The sequence below is a fragment of the Theropithecus gelada genome, chromosome 3 (genome assembly GCF_003255815.1).
Source record: "Theropithecus gelada isolate Dixy chromosome 3, Tgel_1.0, whole genome shotgun sequence".
In the NCBI taxonomy this organism is placed as follows: Eukaryota; Metazoa; Chordata; class Mammalia; order Primates; family Cercopithecidae; genus Theropithecus; species Theropithecus gelada.
In genome coordinates this window covers 64,651,569-64,670,848 of record NC_037670.1, presented here as the reverse complement: position 1 = coordinate 64,670,848, position 19,280 = coordinate 64,651,569, and the positions used below count along the sequence as shown (strand labels likewise).

Genomic DNA, 19,280 nt, shown 5'->3' with positions numbered 1-19,280 from the left:
TACCATCAAGACTTCAAATCTTTGATTACAGTGATCAATGTCATATTGCTTTTGAAAAGAGTAACCTTTATTGGCCCTCTCTGTTAACGGGGCTACTTTGACATTTTGTCAAATTCTCAGAACCTCCTGGACGGCGCGCCTGCAGTTAAGGTGAGCTGCTACTTGATGGCACTCATAAAATTCTGATTGTCTTAGGCTTGCCTTTCACTATTCACAGGCAATGTTCCAGAATTTTCAGACACATTGTACCCAGATACTTAGTGCCGTACCATAAGTGATTGTATTTCCTGCTGATCTGTGAGATCACTGAGGGCAAAAACTCTGTCCTTATTCTGTTTCCTCCTCCAACACACACGCACAAAAATGTGTGCATTCAAACATGTGCATACAGATTCACATATGTTTGCACACACCCACTCACACACACACCCACACACCCTCCACCCCACCACATGCAACTATGGCCTTTTATGAGAAGAGTTAGAAAAGGAAAATTTAAAAAGGACGGATGAATATTGTTATCAATAATGCCTTAGTTATCAAGGTATGCTTCATATAATCATAGTTAAATGTGACCATTACATGAAAATTCCATTTAGAATAAGATGTAAAGGAAAATCTTTAGTCAATGAATAAGTCTTGATTTTCACTATTTCTATTGTTTCCTATTTCATTCCCTATAAATGCACTAGGTGAAGACTTACTGCAGTAAGCCTCAATGCCCTCATCTTAAGCGAGGATAATAGTACTTGTCTCATCAGATTGATCTGAGAATTACATGATGAAACATAGCACATACACCCTACTACACTTACTCATCCTTATCTAGCTACTGTTAAGACCAGACATTGCCAGCATGCTACATGCCAGGCATCGTTTTTATAACTTTATACAAAAATGCATTTACTGCTTGCAACAATCCTATAATATGTCTTATTTATTACCATTTATCATGTGAGGAAACTAAGTTATAGAGGGGTAAAATAATTTGTCTAAGGTCACATGGCTGACGCACACTCAGAAATGTTATTTACCATTATTCTTCATGTTATTATTTGCAATAGTAGTGAGGTTTGCAGTTTTTCCTTGGAGTCTTACTGGGAATCAGCAAAGGGTTATCTTTCACATGAAGGTAGCTGCATCTGACCTTTCACTAGTGCTATGCTTGCAGATTTTGCTCAGTAGGATTTTGCTAATTAACCACGTGCAGAGATATTGCATGCCTCTCCTGAAGGCTTGCTTGCTCATGGCTTCTTCTTTCTGGTGCCTTCACCCATCTTTCCTGGTGGTTGGGAGCTCCTCAGGAACATCTAGAGACAGTCAATGCCTTTTTGCTTATTTAGAGGAATCAGAATGGTGAGGTTGTGTAGATAAATCAGAAGTGAGGCAGGGTGCTCAGTGTGGGCTGATATCTGTGTATGCAGGTATTGGACTTCACTACCCAGTGCATTGGGTGGGAGGTACCAGCTGGATGGATAGTGACACTGGCCCAGCAGGAGTCACTTGGAGAGGGGCCAGGGCCAGGGACCAATATCTCTATAGATATGTGCAGAGGAAGGGGTGATGGAAGCTCCTGCACAGATGATGCCAAGGGAGAGAGTGGCAATGCACAGTGCCTAACTTGGTGCATGGCCCACAGAGGATGTTCAGGAAACCTTGGCTAACCACATGAATAACAGAAGACTTACTGCAGGCTTCCAGAGTCTATGCCTGGCACTTTACAGCCATCATCTACTCAACGTTAGACACTGTGATCATCATCTCTGTTTTATTAATACAACAAGGCAGCCAACACTCTGGGTGGTGCGGTCCTATGCCTGCAGACACAGAGCCAGCCCACGTCTTGCCAAGAGTGGAGCTCCAGCAGTTAGGACTGTGCTGCTGTAAGGCTATGTCTCCTTGACTTTTATGCTTCTTGTGCATTGCCCAGTGTTTATTTTAGAGATTCTCTTTCCATCACTCCATAAATCCCTGCCAGCGATCCAGGTGCAGCTCAAGGGCCTCGATGTCTCCAACCCACCTCATTTCCCTTTGTGTCGGCTCACACTTCTGCTTTCTCACCTTAATTTTGCTACTTTAGTCATAGTCTTTGGCTTTGAATAAATTGAGGTTGGACTTCTGCCTCCACTACTAACCAAGAAATGACTTCAAGCAAGTTATTTAATTAACTACCTTAGTGACATCATATATCACAGCCCATGGAAAGCACACATTTAATGGGGATTTTTATGCATGAGATCCCATCTACTGTGAGTAAACTGAGCACTGCAATTTTATTGTCTGATTCACCTCTGAATTCCTAAGATGCTGGTACAGTGAGTCACAAACTTAAGTTGAATCGGATACACTGTGTTACTATCTGTCCCCTCCCTGCCTGCCACTGCCTATGCATTTGACCAGCTTCCACTAGCCAGTGAGGGTCTGGGAGTTCACAGCCAAGTTTCGTTCATCTTTGCATTCTATGGGTAGCCTGTTTTGCTGAGACCTAAGTAGTCTTAGAGTTATGCCAATTAAATGGATGACAAAGTGAAACATATAGGGTGTGTTTGGCATATGTTGTCACAATAGATTAGGCAATTGAGGCAGTAGAAAAGAAATGCGATGTGTATAGAAACATAAAATGATACCTGGCTGTTTTGTTTTTTTTTTTTTTTCCCCAAAAGGTGTTTTTGATGCTTTTGCAAGATTCCAACAAGAAATCTCACGTTGCCCTGGGGACTGAGTCAGAGCTGCAGAACCACAGGCCTGCAGGACATCTCCCTGGCTACTGTAAGTACAGAATGGCTTCCTACATTTCTGCTGGAGGAACAATGACACCAGCCTTATTCAACATCCCTTGTTTTAAAAGTTGAATAGCAAGGTTCTGAAGTTAGTGAGGAGATGTGAGCGTATAGTGAGGGGGCAAGTAAATACAGGTCAGAGGCAAAGAACTTTGAGTTTTATCTTGGCTTGAAAAAAAACAACTGTGTGTTTATGGGACACATTTATCTTTTCTTCAGGACTTGACTTAGTATATAAAAAATTTCTCAATGTATACAGTTAGAGTAATGACCACCATTCATCTTGTTTTACTTTCATCACAAACTGGTCTGGCCTACCTGCGTGGTGTGCCTCTTATGTGCAGGCACCCTTCTGATAATGGATTTGCACGGCTTAACAAAGCCCCGGATGTGGGCTTTGCCTTCATGCAACCTCTGTCCATTTGGGACCAAATCATGGCTTCAGCATTTGTATGCAGCCTCCTTTATAGGCTTTAATGATTGAACAGAATCTGGATTTGGTGTCTACGTGTGTGACTGAAGCTCCAGTTCAATCCAATTCCTGTCATATTTATTAGCAGCAACTTAGCAAGGATCGCTGAGCTGAGCTCTAGGGATGTGGAGGGTAATAAATCTAAGGCCTTCTTTCAGAGATTTCAGTCCGCCAGGCACATGAACTCATGAATAAATAACTAGAATTGAATATGTTATAACCTTTTATGATGTTTCCCAAATTGCATCGTCCTGACAACTGTAGGAATTGCTATTGCTGTACTTCCTCTTTAGCTCTTAGTAGTATCAGATTTGAAAAACATACAATTTAGCCATTAAAATAGATGTGTAGTAGTTTCTCATTGTGGTTTTAATTTGCATTCTCCTAATGATTATGTTAAGCATATCTTTTTCTTTCCCACAGTTTTATTGAGATATAATTCACATAACACAATTCACTCATTTAAACAGGACCATTCAGTGGCTTTTGCTTTCTTCAGAGTTCTGCATTCGTCACCACAATCAACCTTAGACCATTTTCATTACTCTGAAAACTGGTGTCACTTAGCAATCACTCCTCAAAATCCCCATCCCTTCAGCCATACGCAACCCCTAATGTACTTTCAATCTCTAATAGATGTGCCTATTTTGGACAATTTATACACATGGAATTGTAGTATGTGTGGCCCTCTGTGACTAGCTTCTTTCACTCAGTACAATGTTTTTGAGGTTCATCCATAGTACAGTATGCCAGTACTCAATTTATTTTGATTACCAAATATTTCATTGTATAAATATATCACATTTTTGTTTGTCCATTCACCAGTTGATGGGCATTTGGGGTTATTTCCAGTTTTTTGCTATTGCAAATATACTATATGAACATTCATATACACATTTTTTGTGGATATGTTTTCTCTTACACATATACCTAGGAGTGAAATTGCTGAATTATGTTTCACTCATTTGTGAAACCGCTACCCTGTCATCTAAAAGTGATCACATCTTACATTCCAACCATTAGTATATGAAGGTTCTAATTTCTCCACATTCTCCCAACCTTTTTTATTATCTGCTGTTTTAATTATAGACACCTTAGTGGATGTGACACACGCCTTAGTGTGTATCTCATTGTGGATTTTATTTACATTTCACTGATGGCTAATGATGTTGAATATCTTTTCATAGGCTTCATGGCCATTTGTATGTTTTCTTTGGAGAAATCCATATTCAGATTTTTTTGTCCATTATTAAAATTGGGCAGAGTTTATTTCTAGAGTTGGAAGAATTTCTAATTATGGAATTGTGTGAGTTAAGTGGAATGGTAACTAGGTTTTCATAAACGCCCTTTATGAAGTTGAAGAAGTTTCTGTCTATTCCTAATTGTGGAGTGTTTTTAATCATGAAAGGTGTTGGATATTGCCAAATGCTTTCTCTGCATCTAGTGAGATGATCATATGTTTTTTGTTTATGTATTTATTTATATGGTATATTTTTTATTTTTGGTAGTTAAAACAACATTACATTCCTGGGATAAATTCTACCTGGTCATGTCATATATTGCTGGATTTTATTGTGCTAGTATCTTGTTGAACATTTTTGTATCTTTATGGCAGGTATTGGTCTGCAATTTTCTTTTCTTGCAATGTCTTTGTCTGGTGCTGTTATCATGGTTATCTTCACCTCACAGAATGAGTTGAGAGGTGATCTCTTCTCTTCTATTTTCTGGACATGTTTGTGAATAATTAGTATTAGCTCTTCTTTAAATGTTTTGTAGAATTCACCAGTGAAGGCTTCTGGGCTTGGGCTTTTCTTTGTGGGTAGGTTTTTTGATTATTATTAATTCAATTATTTAATTGATGTAGGACTATTAGATTGTCTATATTTTTTTCAAATCAGTTTCAGTGTTTTGTGTCTTTGCAGGAATCTGTCCATTTCATTTCAGTCAATATGCTGTTTTATGTTGTTGGCGTACAATTGTTCATAGTAATCAGTTATAATTTCTTTTATTTTTTTAAAGTCTGTAGTGATGTTTGCCAAGTGCGGTGGCTCACGCCTGTAATTCCAGCACTTTGGGAGGCCAAGCTGGGTGGATCATGAGGTCAGGAGATCAAGACCAGCCTGGCCAACATGTTGAAACCCCGTCTCCACTAAAAATACAAAAAATTAGCTTAGCGTGGTGGCAGGCGCCTGTAATCTCAGTTACTTGGAAGGCTGAGGCAGAGAATTGCTTGGACCTGGGAGGCGGAGGTTGCAGTGAGCCGAGATTGGGCCACTGCACTCTAGCCTGGACAAGAGAGCAAGACTCTGTCTAAAAGAAAAAAAAAAAATGTCTGTAGTGATGTTTCACCTTTCATTTCCACTTCTAATAATTTGAGTCCTCTCTGTTTTCTTGGTTAATCCAGCTGAAGTGTTGTCAATTTTTGTAATGTTCTCACAGAATCAGCTTTTGGTTTTATTGATTTTTCTCTTTTCAATTTCATGAAATTCAGCTCTAATTTTTATTATTTTGTTTCTTTTGCTTACTTTATATTTAGTTTGCTCTGTTTTTCCAGTGTCTTCAGGTGGAAGTTTGCATTATGAATTTGAGATCTGTTTTTTATAATAATAAGCATTTACTGCTATACATTTTTCTCTAAGCATTGCTTCAGCTGTATCCTGTGAGTTTTGATATGTTGTATCTTCATTTTTCATTCATCTCAAAGTATTTTTAACTTCTCTTTTTTCATTTTTTATTTAGGTTGTGTTGATTTCCACATATTTGTGAGTTTCTAAATTCCTTTTTGTTATTAAAGTCTCATTTCATTTTATTGTGACCTGAAAAAAACCAGAACGGGTTCATATATTTAGCAGAGACGGGGTTTCACCATGTCGGCCAGGCTGGCCTCAAACTTCTGACCATCGGAGGCGAAGGTTGCAGTGAGCCTATATTGTGCCACTGCACTCCAGCCTGGGCAACAGAAGGAGATTCCATCTCAAACAACAACAACAACAACAAAAATTTCTTTTCAATTTATTAAGGCTTGTTTTATGGTCTATGCTGGAGAAAGTTCCATGTACCCTTGAAAAGAATGTTCATCTGTTGTGATAGGTGGTGTGTTCTATAGACATCTGTAATATTTAGTTTGTGTGTAGTGGTTGTTCAAGTCTTTTGTTTTCTTGTTGATATTCTTGTAAATTATTTTATCTGTTAATAAAATTTGGGTATTGATATTTCTGATTATTATTGTAGAATTGCCTATTTCTCCCTTTATGTCTGTTGACTTCTGTTTTTACGTCTTTGGGGACTCTGTTAGGTACATAAATCATCACAATTTTATATCTTCCAGATGTAAGGCTTCTTTCATATCTTTTATAGCCTTCTTTCCTTCTTGTATTCTTCCTGGTCTTTTTAGACAGTGCTGGCACTATACCTGATGAAGCAATTTTCACAAAAATCTTTGTGAAACTTTCTTAGGTTTCAGTAATATGCATCCATTAGACAAAAGCCAGGTGGTTTTGAAATAACCTCTTCTCTATTTTTTGGCTTCAGCATAGATGGCGGAGGGAACCACACCACAAAGCTTCCTAGAGGTCCTCTGGTTTGGTTGAGTAGACCTGTGAGACACACTTGATCTTTTAAAAAATTTTTTAATTTTATGTATGTAACAAACCTGCCCATTGTGCACATGTACTCTAGAACTTAATGTATAATAATAATAAAAAAAATCTATATACATTATAAATAACCCAGTTAAAAAATGATCAAACAACCTGAAGAGACATTTCTCTAAAGAAGACATGCAAATGGCCAACAGATATATGAAAAAATACTAAATTAATAGTCAACAGAGAAATGCAAATGGAAACCACAATGAGATATAACCTTATGTCTGTTAGAATAGTTAATATTAAAAAGACAAAAGATAACACATGCTGGGGAGGTTGTCAAGAAAAAGGAATTCTTCCACACTGTTGGTGGGAATGTAAATAAGTATAGCCATGATAGAAAATAGTATAAAAGTTCTTTAAAAAATTAAAAATAAAACCACCATATGATCAAGGAATCCCATTACTTGGTATATATCCAAGGAAATGAAATCAGTATATTAAAGAAATAGCTACACTCTGATGTTTATTGCAGCACCATTCATAATAGTCAAGACATGGAATCAACCTAAGTGTTCATCAATGGGTGAATGGGTAAAGAAAATATGGCCTATGTACGCAATAGAATACTATTCAGTCTTAAAAAAGAAGCAAATTCTGTCATTTGTGACAACATGGATGAACCTGGAGAACATTATTTTAAGTGAAACAAGCTAGGAACAGAAAGGCAAATGCTACATGATCTCACATATATGCAGAATTTTTAAAAGTTGAAGTCACAGAAATAGAGTAGAATTGTGGTTACAAGGGGCTGGGAGGGGATGTGGTGGGGAGATGTTGGTAAATGGATACAATATTTCAGTTATATAGGAGAAGTAAGTTCAAGAGATCTATTGTACAACATGGTGACTGTAGATAATAACGTTTTTTATTCTTTTTTTTTTTTTTTAAATTTATTTATTATTATCATACTTTAAGTTGTAGGGTACATGTGCATAACGTGCAGGTTTGTTACATATGTATACTTGTGCCATGTTGGTCTGCTGCACCCATCAACTCGTCATTTACATCAGGTATAACTCCCAATGCAATCCCTCCCCCCTCCCCCCTCCCCATGATAGGCCCCGGTGTGTGATGTTCCCCTTCCTGAGTCCAAGTGATCTCATTGTTCAGTTCCCACCTATGAGTGAGAACATGCGGTGTTTGGTTTTCTGTTCTTGTGATAGTTTGCTAAGAATGATGGTTTCCAGCTGCATCCATGTCCCTACAAAGGACACAAACTCATCCTTTTTTATGGCTGCATAGTATTCCATGGTGTATATATGCCACATTTTCTTAATCCAATCTGTCACTGATGGACATTTGGGTTGATTCCAAGTCTTTGCTATTGTGAATAGTGCTGCAATAAACATACGTGTGCATGTGTCTTTATAGCAGCATAATTTATAATCCTTTGGGTATATACCCAGTAATGGGATGGCTGGGTCATATGGTACATCTAGTTCTAGATCCTTGAGGAATCGCCATACTGTTTTCCATAATGGTTGAACTAGTTTACAATCCCACCAACAGTGTAAAAGTGTTCCTATTTCTCCACATCCTCTCCAGCACCTGTTGTTTCCTGACTTTTGAATGATCGCCATTCTAACTGGTGTGAGATGGTATCTCATTGTGGTTTTGATTTGCATTTCTCTGATGGCCAGTGATGATGAGCATTTTTTCATGTGTCTGTTGGCTGTATGAATGTCTTCTTTTGAGAAATGTCTGTTCATATCCTTTGCCCACTTTTTGATGGGGTTGTCTGTTTTTTTCTTGTAAATTTGTTGGAGTTCTTTGTAGGTTCTGGATATTAGCCCTTTGTCAGATGAGTAGATTGCAAAAATTTTCTCCCATTCTGTAGGTTGCCTGTTCACTCTGATGGTAGTTTCTTTTGCTGTGCAGAAGCTCTTTAGTTTAATTAGATCCCATTTGTCAATTTTAGCTTTTGCTGCCGTTGCTTTTGGTGTTTTAGACATGAAGTCTTTGCCCATGCCTATGTCCTGAATGGTACTACCTAGGTTTTCCTCTAGGATTTTTATGGTATTAGGTCTAACATTTAAGTCTCTAATCCATCTTGAATTAATTTTCGTATAAGGAGTAAGGAAAGGATCCAGTTTCAGCTTTCTACTTATGGCTAGCCAATTTTCCCAGCACCATTTATTAAATAGGGAATCCTTTCCCCATTTCTTGTTTTTCTCAGGTTTGTCAAAGATCAGATGGCTGTAGATGTGTGGTATTATTTCTGAGGACTCTGTTCTGTTCCATTGGTCTATATCTCTGTTTTGGTACCAGTACCATGCTGTTTTGGTTACTGTAGCCTTGTAGTATAGTTTGAAGTCAGGTAGCGTGATGCCTCCAGCTTTGTTCTTTTGACTTAGGATTGTCTTGGAGATGCGGGCTCTTTTTTGGTTCCATATGAACTTTAAAGCAGTTTTTTCCAATTCTGTGAAGAAACTCATTGGTAGCTTGATGGGGATTGCATTGAATCTATAAATTACCTTGGGCAGTATGGCCATTTTCACGATATTAATTCTTCCTATCCATGAGCATGGTATGTTCTTCCATTTGTTTGTGTCCTCTTTTATTTCACTGAGCAGTGGTTTGTAGTTCTCCTTGAAGAGGTCCTTTACATCCCTTGTAAGTTGGATTCCTAGGTATTTTATTCTCTTTGAAGCAATTGAGAATGGAAGTTCATTCATGATTTGGCTCTGTGTTTGTCTGTTATTGGTGTATAAGAATGCTTGTGATTTTTGCACATTAATTTTGTATCCTGAGACTTTGCTGAAGTTGCTTATCAGCTTAAGGAGATTTTGGGCCGAGACAATGGGGTTTTCTAAATATACAATCATGTCATCTGCAAACAGGGACAATTTGACTTCTTCTTTTCCTAACTGAATACCCCTGATTTCTTTCTCTTGCCTAATTGCCCTAGCCAGAACTTCCAACACTATGTTGAATAGGAGTGGTGAGAGAGGGCATCCCTGTCTTGTGCCAGTTTTCAAAGGGAATTTTTCCAGTTTTTGCCCATTCAGTATGATATTGGCTGTGGGTTTGTCATAAATAGCTCTTATTATTTTGAGGTACGTTCCATCAATACCGAATTTATTGAGAGTTTTTAGCATGAAGGGCTGTTGAATTTTGTCAAAAGCCTTTTCTGCATCTATTGAGATAATCATGTGGTTCTTGTCTTTGGTTTTGTTTATATGCTGGATTATGTTTATTGATTTGCGAATGTTGAACCAGCCTTGCATCCCAGGGATGAAGCCCACTTGATCATGGTGGATAAGCTTTTTGATGTGTTGCTGAATCCGGTTTGCCAGTATTTTATTGAGGATTTTTGCATCAATGTTCATCAGGGATATTGGTCTAAAATTCTCTTTTTTTGTTGTGTCTCTGCCAGGCTTTGGTATCAGGATGATGTTGGCCTCATAAAATGAGTTGGGGAGGATTCCCTCTTTTTCTATTGATTGGAATAGTTTCAGAAGGAATGGTACCAACTCCTCCTTATACCTCTGGTAGAATTCAGCTGTGAATCCATCTGGTCCTGGACTTTTTTTGGTTGGTAGGCTATTAATTATTGCCTCAATTTCAGAGCCTACTATTGGTCTATTCAGGGATTCAACTTCTTCCTGGTTTAGTCTTGGAAGAGTGTAAGTGTCCAGGAAATTATCCATTTCTTCTAGGTTTTCCAGCTTATTTGCGTAGAGGTGTTTATAGTATTCTCTGATGGTAGTTTGTATTTCTGTGGGGTCGGTGGTGATATCCCCTTTATCATTTTTAATTGCGTCGATTTGATTCTTCTCTCTTTTCTTCTTTATTAGTCTTGCTAGTGGTCTGTCAATTTTGTTGATCTTTTCAAAAAACCAACTCCTGGATTCATTGATTTTTTGGAGGGTTTTTTGTGTCTCTATCTCCTTCAGTTCTGCTCTGATCTTAGTTATTTCTTGCCTTCTGCTAGCTTTGGAATGTGTTTGCTCTTGCTTCTCTAGTTCTTTTAATTGCGATATTAGAGTGTCAATTTTTGATCTTTCCTGCTTTCTCTTGTGGGCATTTAGTGCTATAAATTTCCCTCTACACACTGCTTTAAATGTGTCCCAGAGATTCTGGTATGTTGTATCTTTGTTCTCATTGGTTTCAAAGAACATCTTTATTTCTGCCTTCATTTCGTGATGTACCCAGTAGTCATTCAGGAGCAGATTGTTCAGTTTCCATGTAGTTGAGCGGTTTTGATTGAGTTTCTTAGTCCTGAGTTCTAGTTTGATTGCACTGTGGTCTGAGAGACAGTTTGTTATAATTTCTGTTCTTGTACATTTGCTGAGGAGTGCTTTACTTCCAATTATATGGTCAATTTTGGAGTAAGTACGATGTGGTGCTGAGAAGAATGTATATTCTGTTGATTTGGGGTGGAGAGTTCTATAGATGTCTATTAGGTCTGCTTGCTGCAGAGATGAGTTCAATTCCTGGATATCCTTGTTAACTTTCTGTCTTGTTGATCTGTCTAATGTTGACAGTGGAGTGTTGAAGTCTCCCATTATTATTGTATGGGAGTCTAAGTCTCTTTGTAAGTCTCTAAGGACTTGCTTTATGAATCTGGGTGCTCCTGTATTGGGTGCATATATATTTAGGATAGTTAGCTCTTCCTGTTGAATTGATCCCTTTACCATTATGTAATGGCCTTCTTTGTCTCTTTTGATCTTTGATGGTTTAAAGTCTGTTTTATCAGAGACTAGTATTGCAACCCCCGCTTCTTTTTGTTCTCCATTTGCTTGGTAAATCTTCCTCCATCCCTTTATTTTGAGCCTATGTATGTCTCTGCGTGTGAGATGGGTCTCCTGAATACAGCAGACTGATGGGTCTTGACTCTTTATCCAGTTTGCCAGTCTGTGTCTTTTCATTGGAGCATTTAGTCCATTTACATTTAAGGTTAAGATTGTTATGTGTGAACTTGATCCTGCCATTATGATATTAACTGGTTATTTTGCTCGTTAGTTGATGCAGTTTCTTCCTAGCCTCGATGGTCCTTACATTTTGGCATGTTTTTGCAATGGCTGGTACCAGTTGTTCCTTTCCATGTTGAGTGCTTCCTTCAGGGTCTCTTGTAAGGCAGGCCTAGTGGTGACAAAATCTCTCAGCATTTGCTTTTCTGTAAAGGATTTTATTTCTCCTTCACTTATGAAACTTAGTTTGGCTGGATATGAAATTCTGGGTTTAAAATTCTTTTCTTTAAGAATGTTGAATATTGGCCCCCACTCTCTTCTGGCTTGGAGAGTTTCTGCCGAGAGATCTGCTGTGAGTCTGATGGGCTTCCCTTTGTGGGTAACCCGACCTTTCTCTCTGGCTGCCCTTAAGATTTTTTCCTTCATTTCAACTTTGGTGAATCTGGCAATTATGTGTCTTGGAGTTGCTCTTCTCGAGGAGTATCTTTGTGGCGTTCTCTGTATTTCCTGGATTTGAATGTTGGCCTGCCCTACTAGGTTGGGGAAGTTCTCCTGGATGATATCCTGAAGAGTGTTTTCCAACTTGGTTCCATTTTCCCCCTCACTTTCAGGCACCCCAATCAGACGTAGATTTGGTCTTTTTACATAATCCCATACTTCTTGCAGGCTTTGTTCATTTCTTTTTCTTCTTTTTTCTTTTGGTTTCTCTTCTCGCTTCATTTCATTCATTTGATCCTCAATCGCTGATACTCTTTCTTCCAGTTGATCGAGTCGGTTACTGAAGCTTGTGCATTTGTCACGTATTTCTCGTGTCATGGTTTTCATCTCTTTCATTTCGTTTATGACCTTCTCTGCATTAATTACTCTAGCCGTCAATTCTTCCACTTTTTTTTCAAGATTTTTAGTTTCTTTGCGCTGGGTACGTAATTCCTCCTTTAGCTCTGAGAAATTTGATGGACTGAAGCCTTCTTCTCTCATCTCGTCAAAGTCATTCTCCGTCCAGCTTTGATCCGTTGCTGGCGATGAGCTGCGCTCCTTTGCCGGGGGAGATGTGCTCTTATTTTTTGAATTTCCAGCTTTTCTGCCCTGCTTTTTCCCCATCTTTGTGGTTTTATCTGCCTCTGGTCTTTGATGATGGTGATGTACTGATGGGGTTTTGGTGTAGGTGTCCTTCCTGTTTGATAGTTTTCCTTCTAACAGTCAGGACCCTCAGCTGTAGGTCTGTTGGAGATTGCTTGAGGTCCACTCCAGACCCTGTTTGCCTGGGTATCAGCAGCAGAGGCTGCAGAAGATAGAATATTTCTGAACAGCGAGTGTACCTGTCTGATTCTTGCTTTGGAAGCTTCCTCTCAGGGGTGTACTCCACCCTGTGAGGTGTGGGGTGTCAGACTTCCCCTAGTGGGGGATGTCTCCCAGTTAGGCTACTCAGGGGTCAGGGACCCACTTGAGCAGGCAGTCTGTCCCTTCTCAGATCTCAACCTCCGTGTTGGGAGATCCACTGCTCTCTTCAAAGCTGTCAGACAGAATCGTTTGCGTCTGCAGAGGCTTCTGCTGCTTTTTTGTTGTTTTTGTTGTTGTTGTGTAGCTGTGCCCTGTCCCCAGAGGTGGAGTCTACAGAGACAGGCAGGTTTCCTTGAGCTGCTGTGAGCTCCACCCAGTTGGAGCTTCCCAGCAGCTTTGTTTACCTACTTAAGCCTCAGCAATGGTGGGCGCCCCTCCCCCAGCCTCGCTGCTGCCTTGCCGGTAGATCACAGACTGCTGTTCTAGCAATGAGGGAGGCTCCGTGGGCGTGGGACCCTCCCGGCCAGGTGTGGGATATGATCTCCTGGTGTGCCTGTTTGCTTAAAGCGCAATATTGGGGTGGGAGTTACCCGATTTTCCAGGTGTTGTGTGTCTCAGTTCCCCTGGCTAGGAAAAGGGATTCCCTTCCCCCTTGCGCTTCCCAGGTGAGGCGATGCCTCGCCCTGCTTCAGCTCTCGCTGGTCGGGCTGCAGCAGCTGACCAGCACCGATCGTCCAGCACTCCCCAGTGAGATGAACCCAGTACCTCAGTTGAAAATGCAGAAATCACCGGTCTTCTGTGTCGCTGGCGCTGGGAGTTGGAGACTGGAGCTGTTCCTATTCGGCCATCTTGCTCCGCCCCTACGTTTTTTATTCTTGAAAATCTCTAAAAGAATAGATGAGTTTTCTCACCACAAAAAAGTATGTGAGGTGTTGCATATGTTGATTAGCTTGGTTTAGCCACTTCACAAGGTATACATATTTCAAGACATCATGTTGTACATGATAGATATAATTTTTATTTGTCAACTATAATAATAAACAAATAATAGTTTATGACAGGTTAAAAAAAAGAAATAAAATCTACCAAGTGCATTCAAACACATACACATAAAATATCGTTGGAAGGGTAAAAAGATGCTGGTAATGGAGTTTGCCTCCAGGGGAGGAAACCGAGTAGCTGAAGGATTCTATAGCCCCTGTAGATTTGCACTATGTGAATTTTAGCAACTGAAAATAATTAAAAAACAAAGAAAAATAAAAATAAGTACGGTACTCATAATTTTTTTTTCATCTAGAACGTTTATTAGTAGTAGAAAATATCAAATGAATTAGCAAATGTGTTTTTATATATGATAAATTTATAATATATAGTACATATATTTATATAAATATATAATATATTTATGTATTATATATAAGATATATATTTTTACTGTGCTAAAATATACATAATATAAATTTTACCATTTTAATCATATTTAAGTGTACAGCTCAGTGGCATGACGCACATTCACATTGTTGGGCAACCATCACCATCATCCATCTCCAGAACATTTTTATCCTCTCAAATTGAAACTCGGTACCAATTAGACAACAACTCCTCATTTCTCCATCTCCCAGTTCCTGGAAACCACCATTCTAGCCCATGTGGCTATGAATTTAACTACCTCATATAAATGGTATCATACAGTATTTGCCCTTTTGTGAGTGACTTATTTCACTTAGAGTAAGAGTTTCAGAGTTTATCCATGTTGTAGCAAATGACAGAATTTCATTCTTTTATAAGGCTGAATAACATTCCAGTATATGTATGTATCACATTTCATTTATCCATTTATCTGTTGATGGACATTTGTATTGTTTTCATCTTTAAGCTACTGTAGTAATGCTGCTATTAAAATTGGTGTACAAATATCTGCTCAAGCCCCCTGCTTTTACTTTTTTTGAGCATATAACAAAAAACGGAATTACTGGGTCCTATGGTATGTTAAATTTTTTGAGAAATTACCGTATCATTTTCCACAGTGATTGCACCATTTTCTATTCCCAGCAGCCATGAACTAGGGCTCCAATTCCTTCACATCTTCACCAATGCTTGTTATTCCACTTTTTAAATAATAATCATCCTAATGCGTGTGAAGTGGTATCTTATTGTGGTTTTGATTTGCATTTCCCTAATGACTGGTAATGTTAAGCACCTTTTCATGTGCTTATTGATCATTAGCATATCTTCTTTTGAGAATCCTCTAGTAAGGCCTTTGTCCATTTTTGAATGGGGTTGGTTTTTGTTTGTTTTTGTTGTGGTGGTGAGTTGTAGAAGTTCTTCATGTTTTCTGGATATTAATCTCATATTCGAAATATAATTTGTAATTTTTTTCTCTTTCCATGGGCTACCTTTTTACTCTATTAATTGTGCTTTTTCTCGTACTGAAGTTTTTAATTTTGATGGAATTTAGCTTACCTATTTTGCTGTTGTTGTTGCCTGTGCTTGTGGTGGTAAAATCAAAAAATCATTGGCAATTGCAATATCCTGAAGTTTTTTCCTGTGTTTTCTTCCAAGAAGTTTATAGTTTTAGCTTTTACATTAAGGTCTTTGATTTATTTTGAGTTAATTTTCTATACTGTGTATGGTAGGTGTCCATTTTTATTCTCTTGCATATGGATATCCAGTATTCCCCACATCAGTTATGGAAATGACTTTTTCTCACTGAATGGTTTTGGCTCATTTGTTGAAACCAATTGACCATATATGTGACTATTTCCTTCTGAGTTCTCTGTTTTATTCCATTGGTCTTTATGTCTGTTTTTGTGCCAGTTCCACACTGTTTTGATTGCCATGGCTTTGTAGTAACCTTTGAAATAAGAAAGTGTGAATTCTCCAACTTTCTTCATATTTATCAATATTGTTTTAGCTATTCAGGGTCCCTTGGGATTCTGTATGGATTTTAAGATTAATATTTCTTTTTCTCCAAAATGTCACTGGAAACTTTTAAAGAATGGTGTTGATTAGTTTAGATAGCTTTGGATAGTATTGATATCTCAAAAATATTAAGTTTTCCAGTCCATGAACATAGACACAAGTGGAACATCCTGCCACTTGTTTGTGTCTTTTTCATTTTCCTCAGTAACATTTTGCAGTGTTGAGTGTACAAGTTGCTTGCCCTCATGGTTGAGTTAATTCTTCAGTATTTTATTCTCTTTTATGTGATTGTAAATGAAGTGATTTTCTTAATTTCCCTTTTCAGATTGTTCATTGCTAATGGAAGAAGTGCAACTAATATTTGTGTATTGATTTTGTATCATGAAACTTCAGTGAATTTGTTTTTGAGTACTAACATTTTGTGTTTATGTGTATGTGTGTGTATTTTTTAGAGTTTTATACATCTAAGACTATGTCATCTGCAAACAGAGATAATTTTATTTCATCCTTTTGAATTTGGATGAATTTATTTCTTTTTGTTGCCTAATTGAGCTGGCAAGGACTTCCAGTGCTACCTTGAATAGAAGTGGTGAAAGTGAGCATCTTTGACATATTCCCAATCTTAGTGGAAATATTTTTCATCTTTTAATATTGAGTACAATATTGAGTGTGGGTTTTTCATAGACGGCCTTTATTATGTTTAGGTAGTTTCCTTTTATTTCTGGTTTGTTAAGTGTTTTTATCATAACAAAGTGCTGAATTTTGTAAAAGTTTTTTATGTGTCAATTGAAATGACCATAGGTTTTTAAAATTTTATCCTTTTAACGCGTGGTATTATACTGATTTTTTTTTGGGTGTTGACTCATCCTTGCCTTTCAGGAATAAATCCTCCCTTGTCATGATGTATAATTGTTTTAATATACTGTTGAATTTGGTATGCCAGTATGTGTTGAGAGTTTTTGCATCAATATTCCTATGGAATATTAGTCGGTAGTTTTTAAAAAATTATTATTTTGGTAGTTCCTTTGGCTTCATAACTCATTCTGTGAGGCTAGCATTGCCTCATACAATGAATTAGGAAGCTTGTTCTCCTCTTCAATTTTTTTGAAGAGTTCTAGGAGGCTTGTTGCTAATTCTTCTTTATAGGTTTGGTAGAATTTACCAGTGAAGACATCTTAGCTTCAGTTTTATTTTTTGGTGGGAATATTTTAATAATTGATTCTATCTCCTCACTAGCTATAGGTTTACTCAGATTTTCAATTGCTTTTTGATTCAGTCTTAAAAGTTTGTGTATTTTAGGAATTTATCCGTCTTATCTAGGTATGTTGGTACACGTTGTTCATACTATTGTTATAATCTTTTGATTTCTGTAAAATTGGCAGTAACTTTCTTTTCTGACTTCAGTTATTTGAACATTCTTTCTTTTTGTCTTAGTCAATCTAGCTAAAGGTTTATCTATTCTGTTGATCTTTTTAAAGTACAAATTATTGACTTCATTGATTTTTCCCTATTGTTTTTCAACCTTGTATTTTATTCATCTCTGCTTTAGTATTTACTTCATTATTTCTGCTAGAGTTAGGTTTAGATTTTTTTTTCTTTTCTTATTTTTTAAGTAATAATGTTAGAATGTCTACTTGAAGTCTTTCTTTTTACATAACAGAAGGATTTAGAGCTATATATTTCCTTCTTAGTGCTGCTTCTTCTGCAACCCAGAAATTTTGGTATGTTGTGTTTTCACTTCATTTGTTTCAGGGTATTTTCTAACTTTTCTTGTGATTTATTATTTGATCCATTTGTTTTTTTGACTGTGTTTTAAATTTCCACATATTTGTGAATTTTTCTGGTGTTTTTCTGTTGTTGATTTCTAGTTTCTTTCCACTGTGTTTGGAAAATACATTTTGTGTGATTTCAATCTTATTTAAAATGTATTAAGACTTGCTATGTTGTATAACATATGATCTATCCTTGAGAATGTTTCATATACACTTAAGAAAAATGTGTATTCTGTTGTTGAGTAGAACGATCTGTTTATGTCATTTATGTACAATAGTTCTATAGGGTTGTCCAATTCTTTGTGTCTTTGTTGATATTCTGTCTGGTTATTCTAACCAATTTTGAGAGTGAGGTATTGAGGTTTCCTACGGTTACTGTAGTGCTATTTTTCCCTTCATTTCTTCCAATATTTGCTTCATATGTTATGAGCTCTCATGAGGGGTACCTATGCATCTCCAATTGGTACGTCTTCTTAGTGAACTGACTCTTTTATAAAAGGGTCAACATAATGTTCTTTGTCTTTTGCATCTACTTTTTACTTAAAGTTTATTCTATCTGATATTAGAATAAACACCCTTCTGTCTTTTGGTTACTATTTGCATGAAATGGCTTTTCCCATCATTTTACTTCTAATCTATGTGTATCCATAGACTTAAAATGTGTCTCTGATAGAAGCATGCATTTGGATCCTGATTTTTAGTCAATGCTGCCAATCTATGTATTTGGTTTATATATTATTTATATATTGCTTTCCTGATTTTCTTTAGTTCTTCATCTGTGTTTTCCTTTAGCTTTTGGAGATTATTTGATAGTAGCTTTAAAATCTTTATTTAGTATGTGTTTCTTTAGAGACTGTTTCTAGAAGTTATTTCTTCTTTTAATGGGTCGGATTTCCCTGTTTTTCTTTGTCTAAATAATCATTTGTTGGGAGCTGTGCACTTGATAAAATAGCCACTTCTCCTAATCTTTGCAAATTGGTGTGGAATACTTCTGCTAATTAGTGATCCCTTGAGTCTTGAGTTCAGCCTGGGGTAACGGCTTATGGTCTTCTTAGTTATTTTCTGGGCACGTAGCCTATCTGAGCCTCTGTAAATGTGTGCTATTGCCTATTTCTTCTGATGTTCCTCCACCACTTCCAAATGCCTTAGCTTTTCAGAAAGTCTCACCTTTTATCCCAATGCCTCAAATGTTTTAATGCATTCCCCTATCCATAATCTTTTTGCCTCAGGTACCCATACACCTGCACTCCTCCTTTAGTTTTCATGTGCTCTAATGCCCACCAAATGCCTTCCATGGTTTCCAATCTTAGATCTAAACTATGCTCTTATTCTTGTGTGCTTGCTGAATCAGGTGAGACAGATACCAGTCCTTTCGGCACTCTACAGCCAGGCAAGAATTTTGAAAACGATTTGCATTTTGTTCTTTCTGCCCTGAAGGAGAGATCAGGAATTGAGCCATTTCTTTGACCCCACCAATATGAGAAGAGGTG

At 37.5% G+C, this 19,280-nt stretch overlaps 1 protein-coding gene across 1 annotated transcript in view; it reads left to right on the top strand.

Moving 5' to 3' along the window:
- Window positions 1-19,280, top strand: part of ABCA13 (ATP binding cassette subfamily A member 13) — a 505,863-nt gene that overhangs the window by 273,094 nt on the left and 213,489 nt on the right. Inside the window, exon 42 of the mRNA XM_025379476.1 lies at window positions 2,664-2,769. Within this exon, the coding sequence (XP_025235261.1) occupies window positions 2,664-2,769 (106 nt within the window). The remainder of the gene's footprint in view (window positions 1-2,663; window positions 2,770-19,280) is intronic.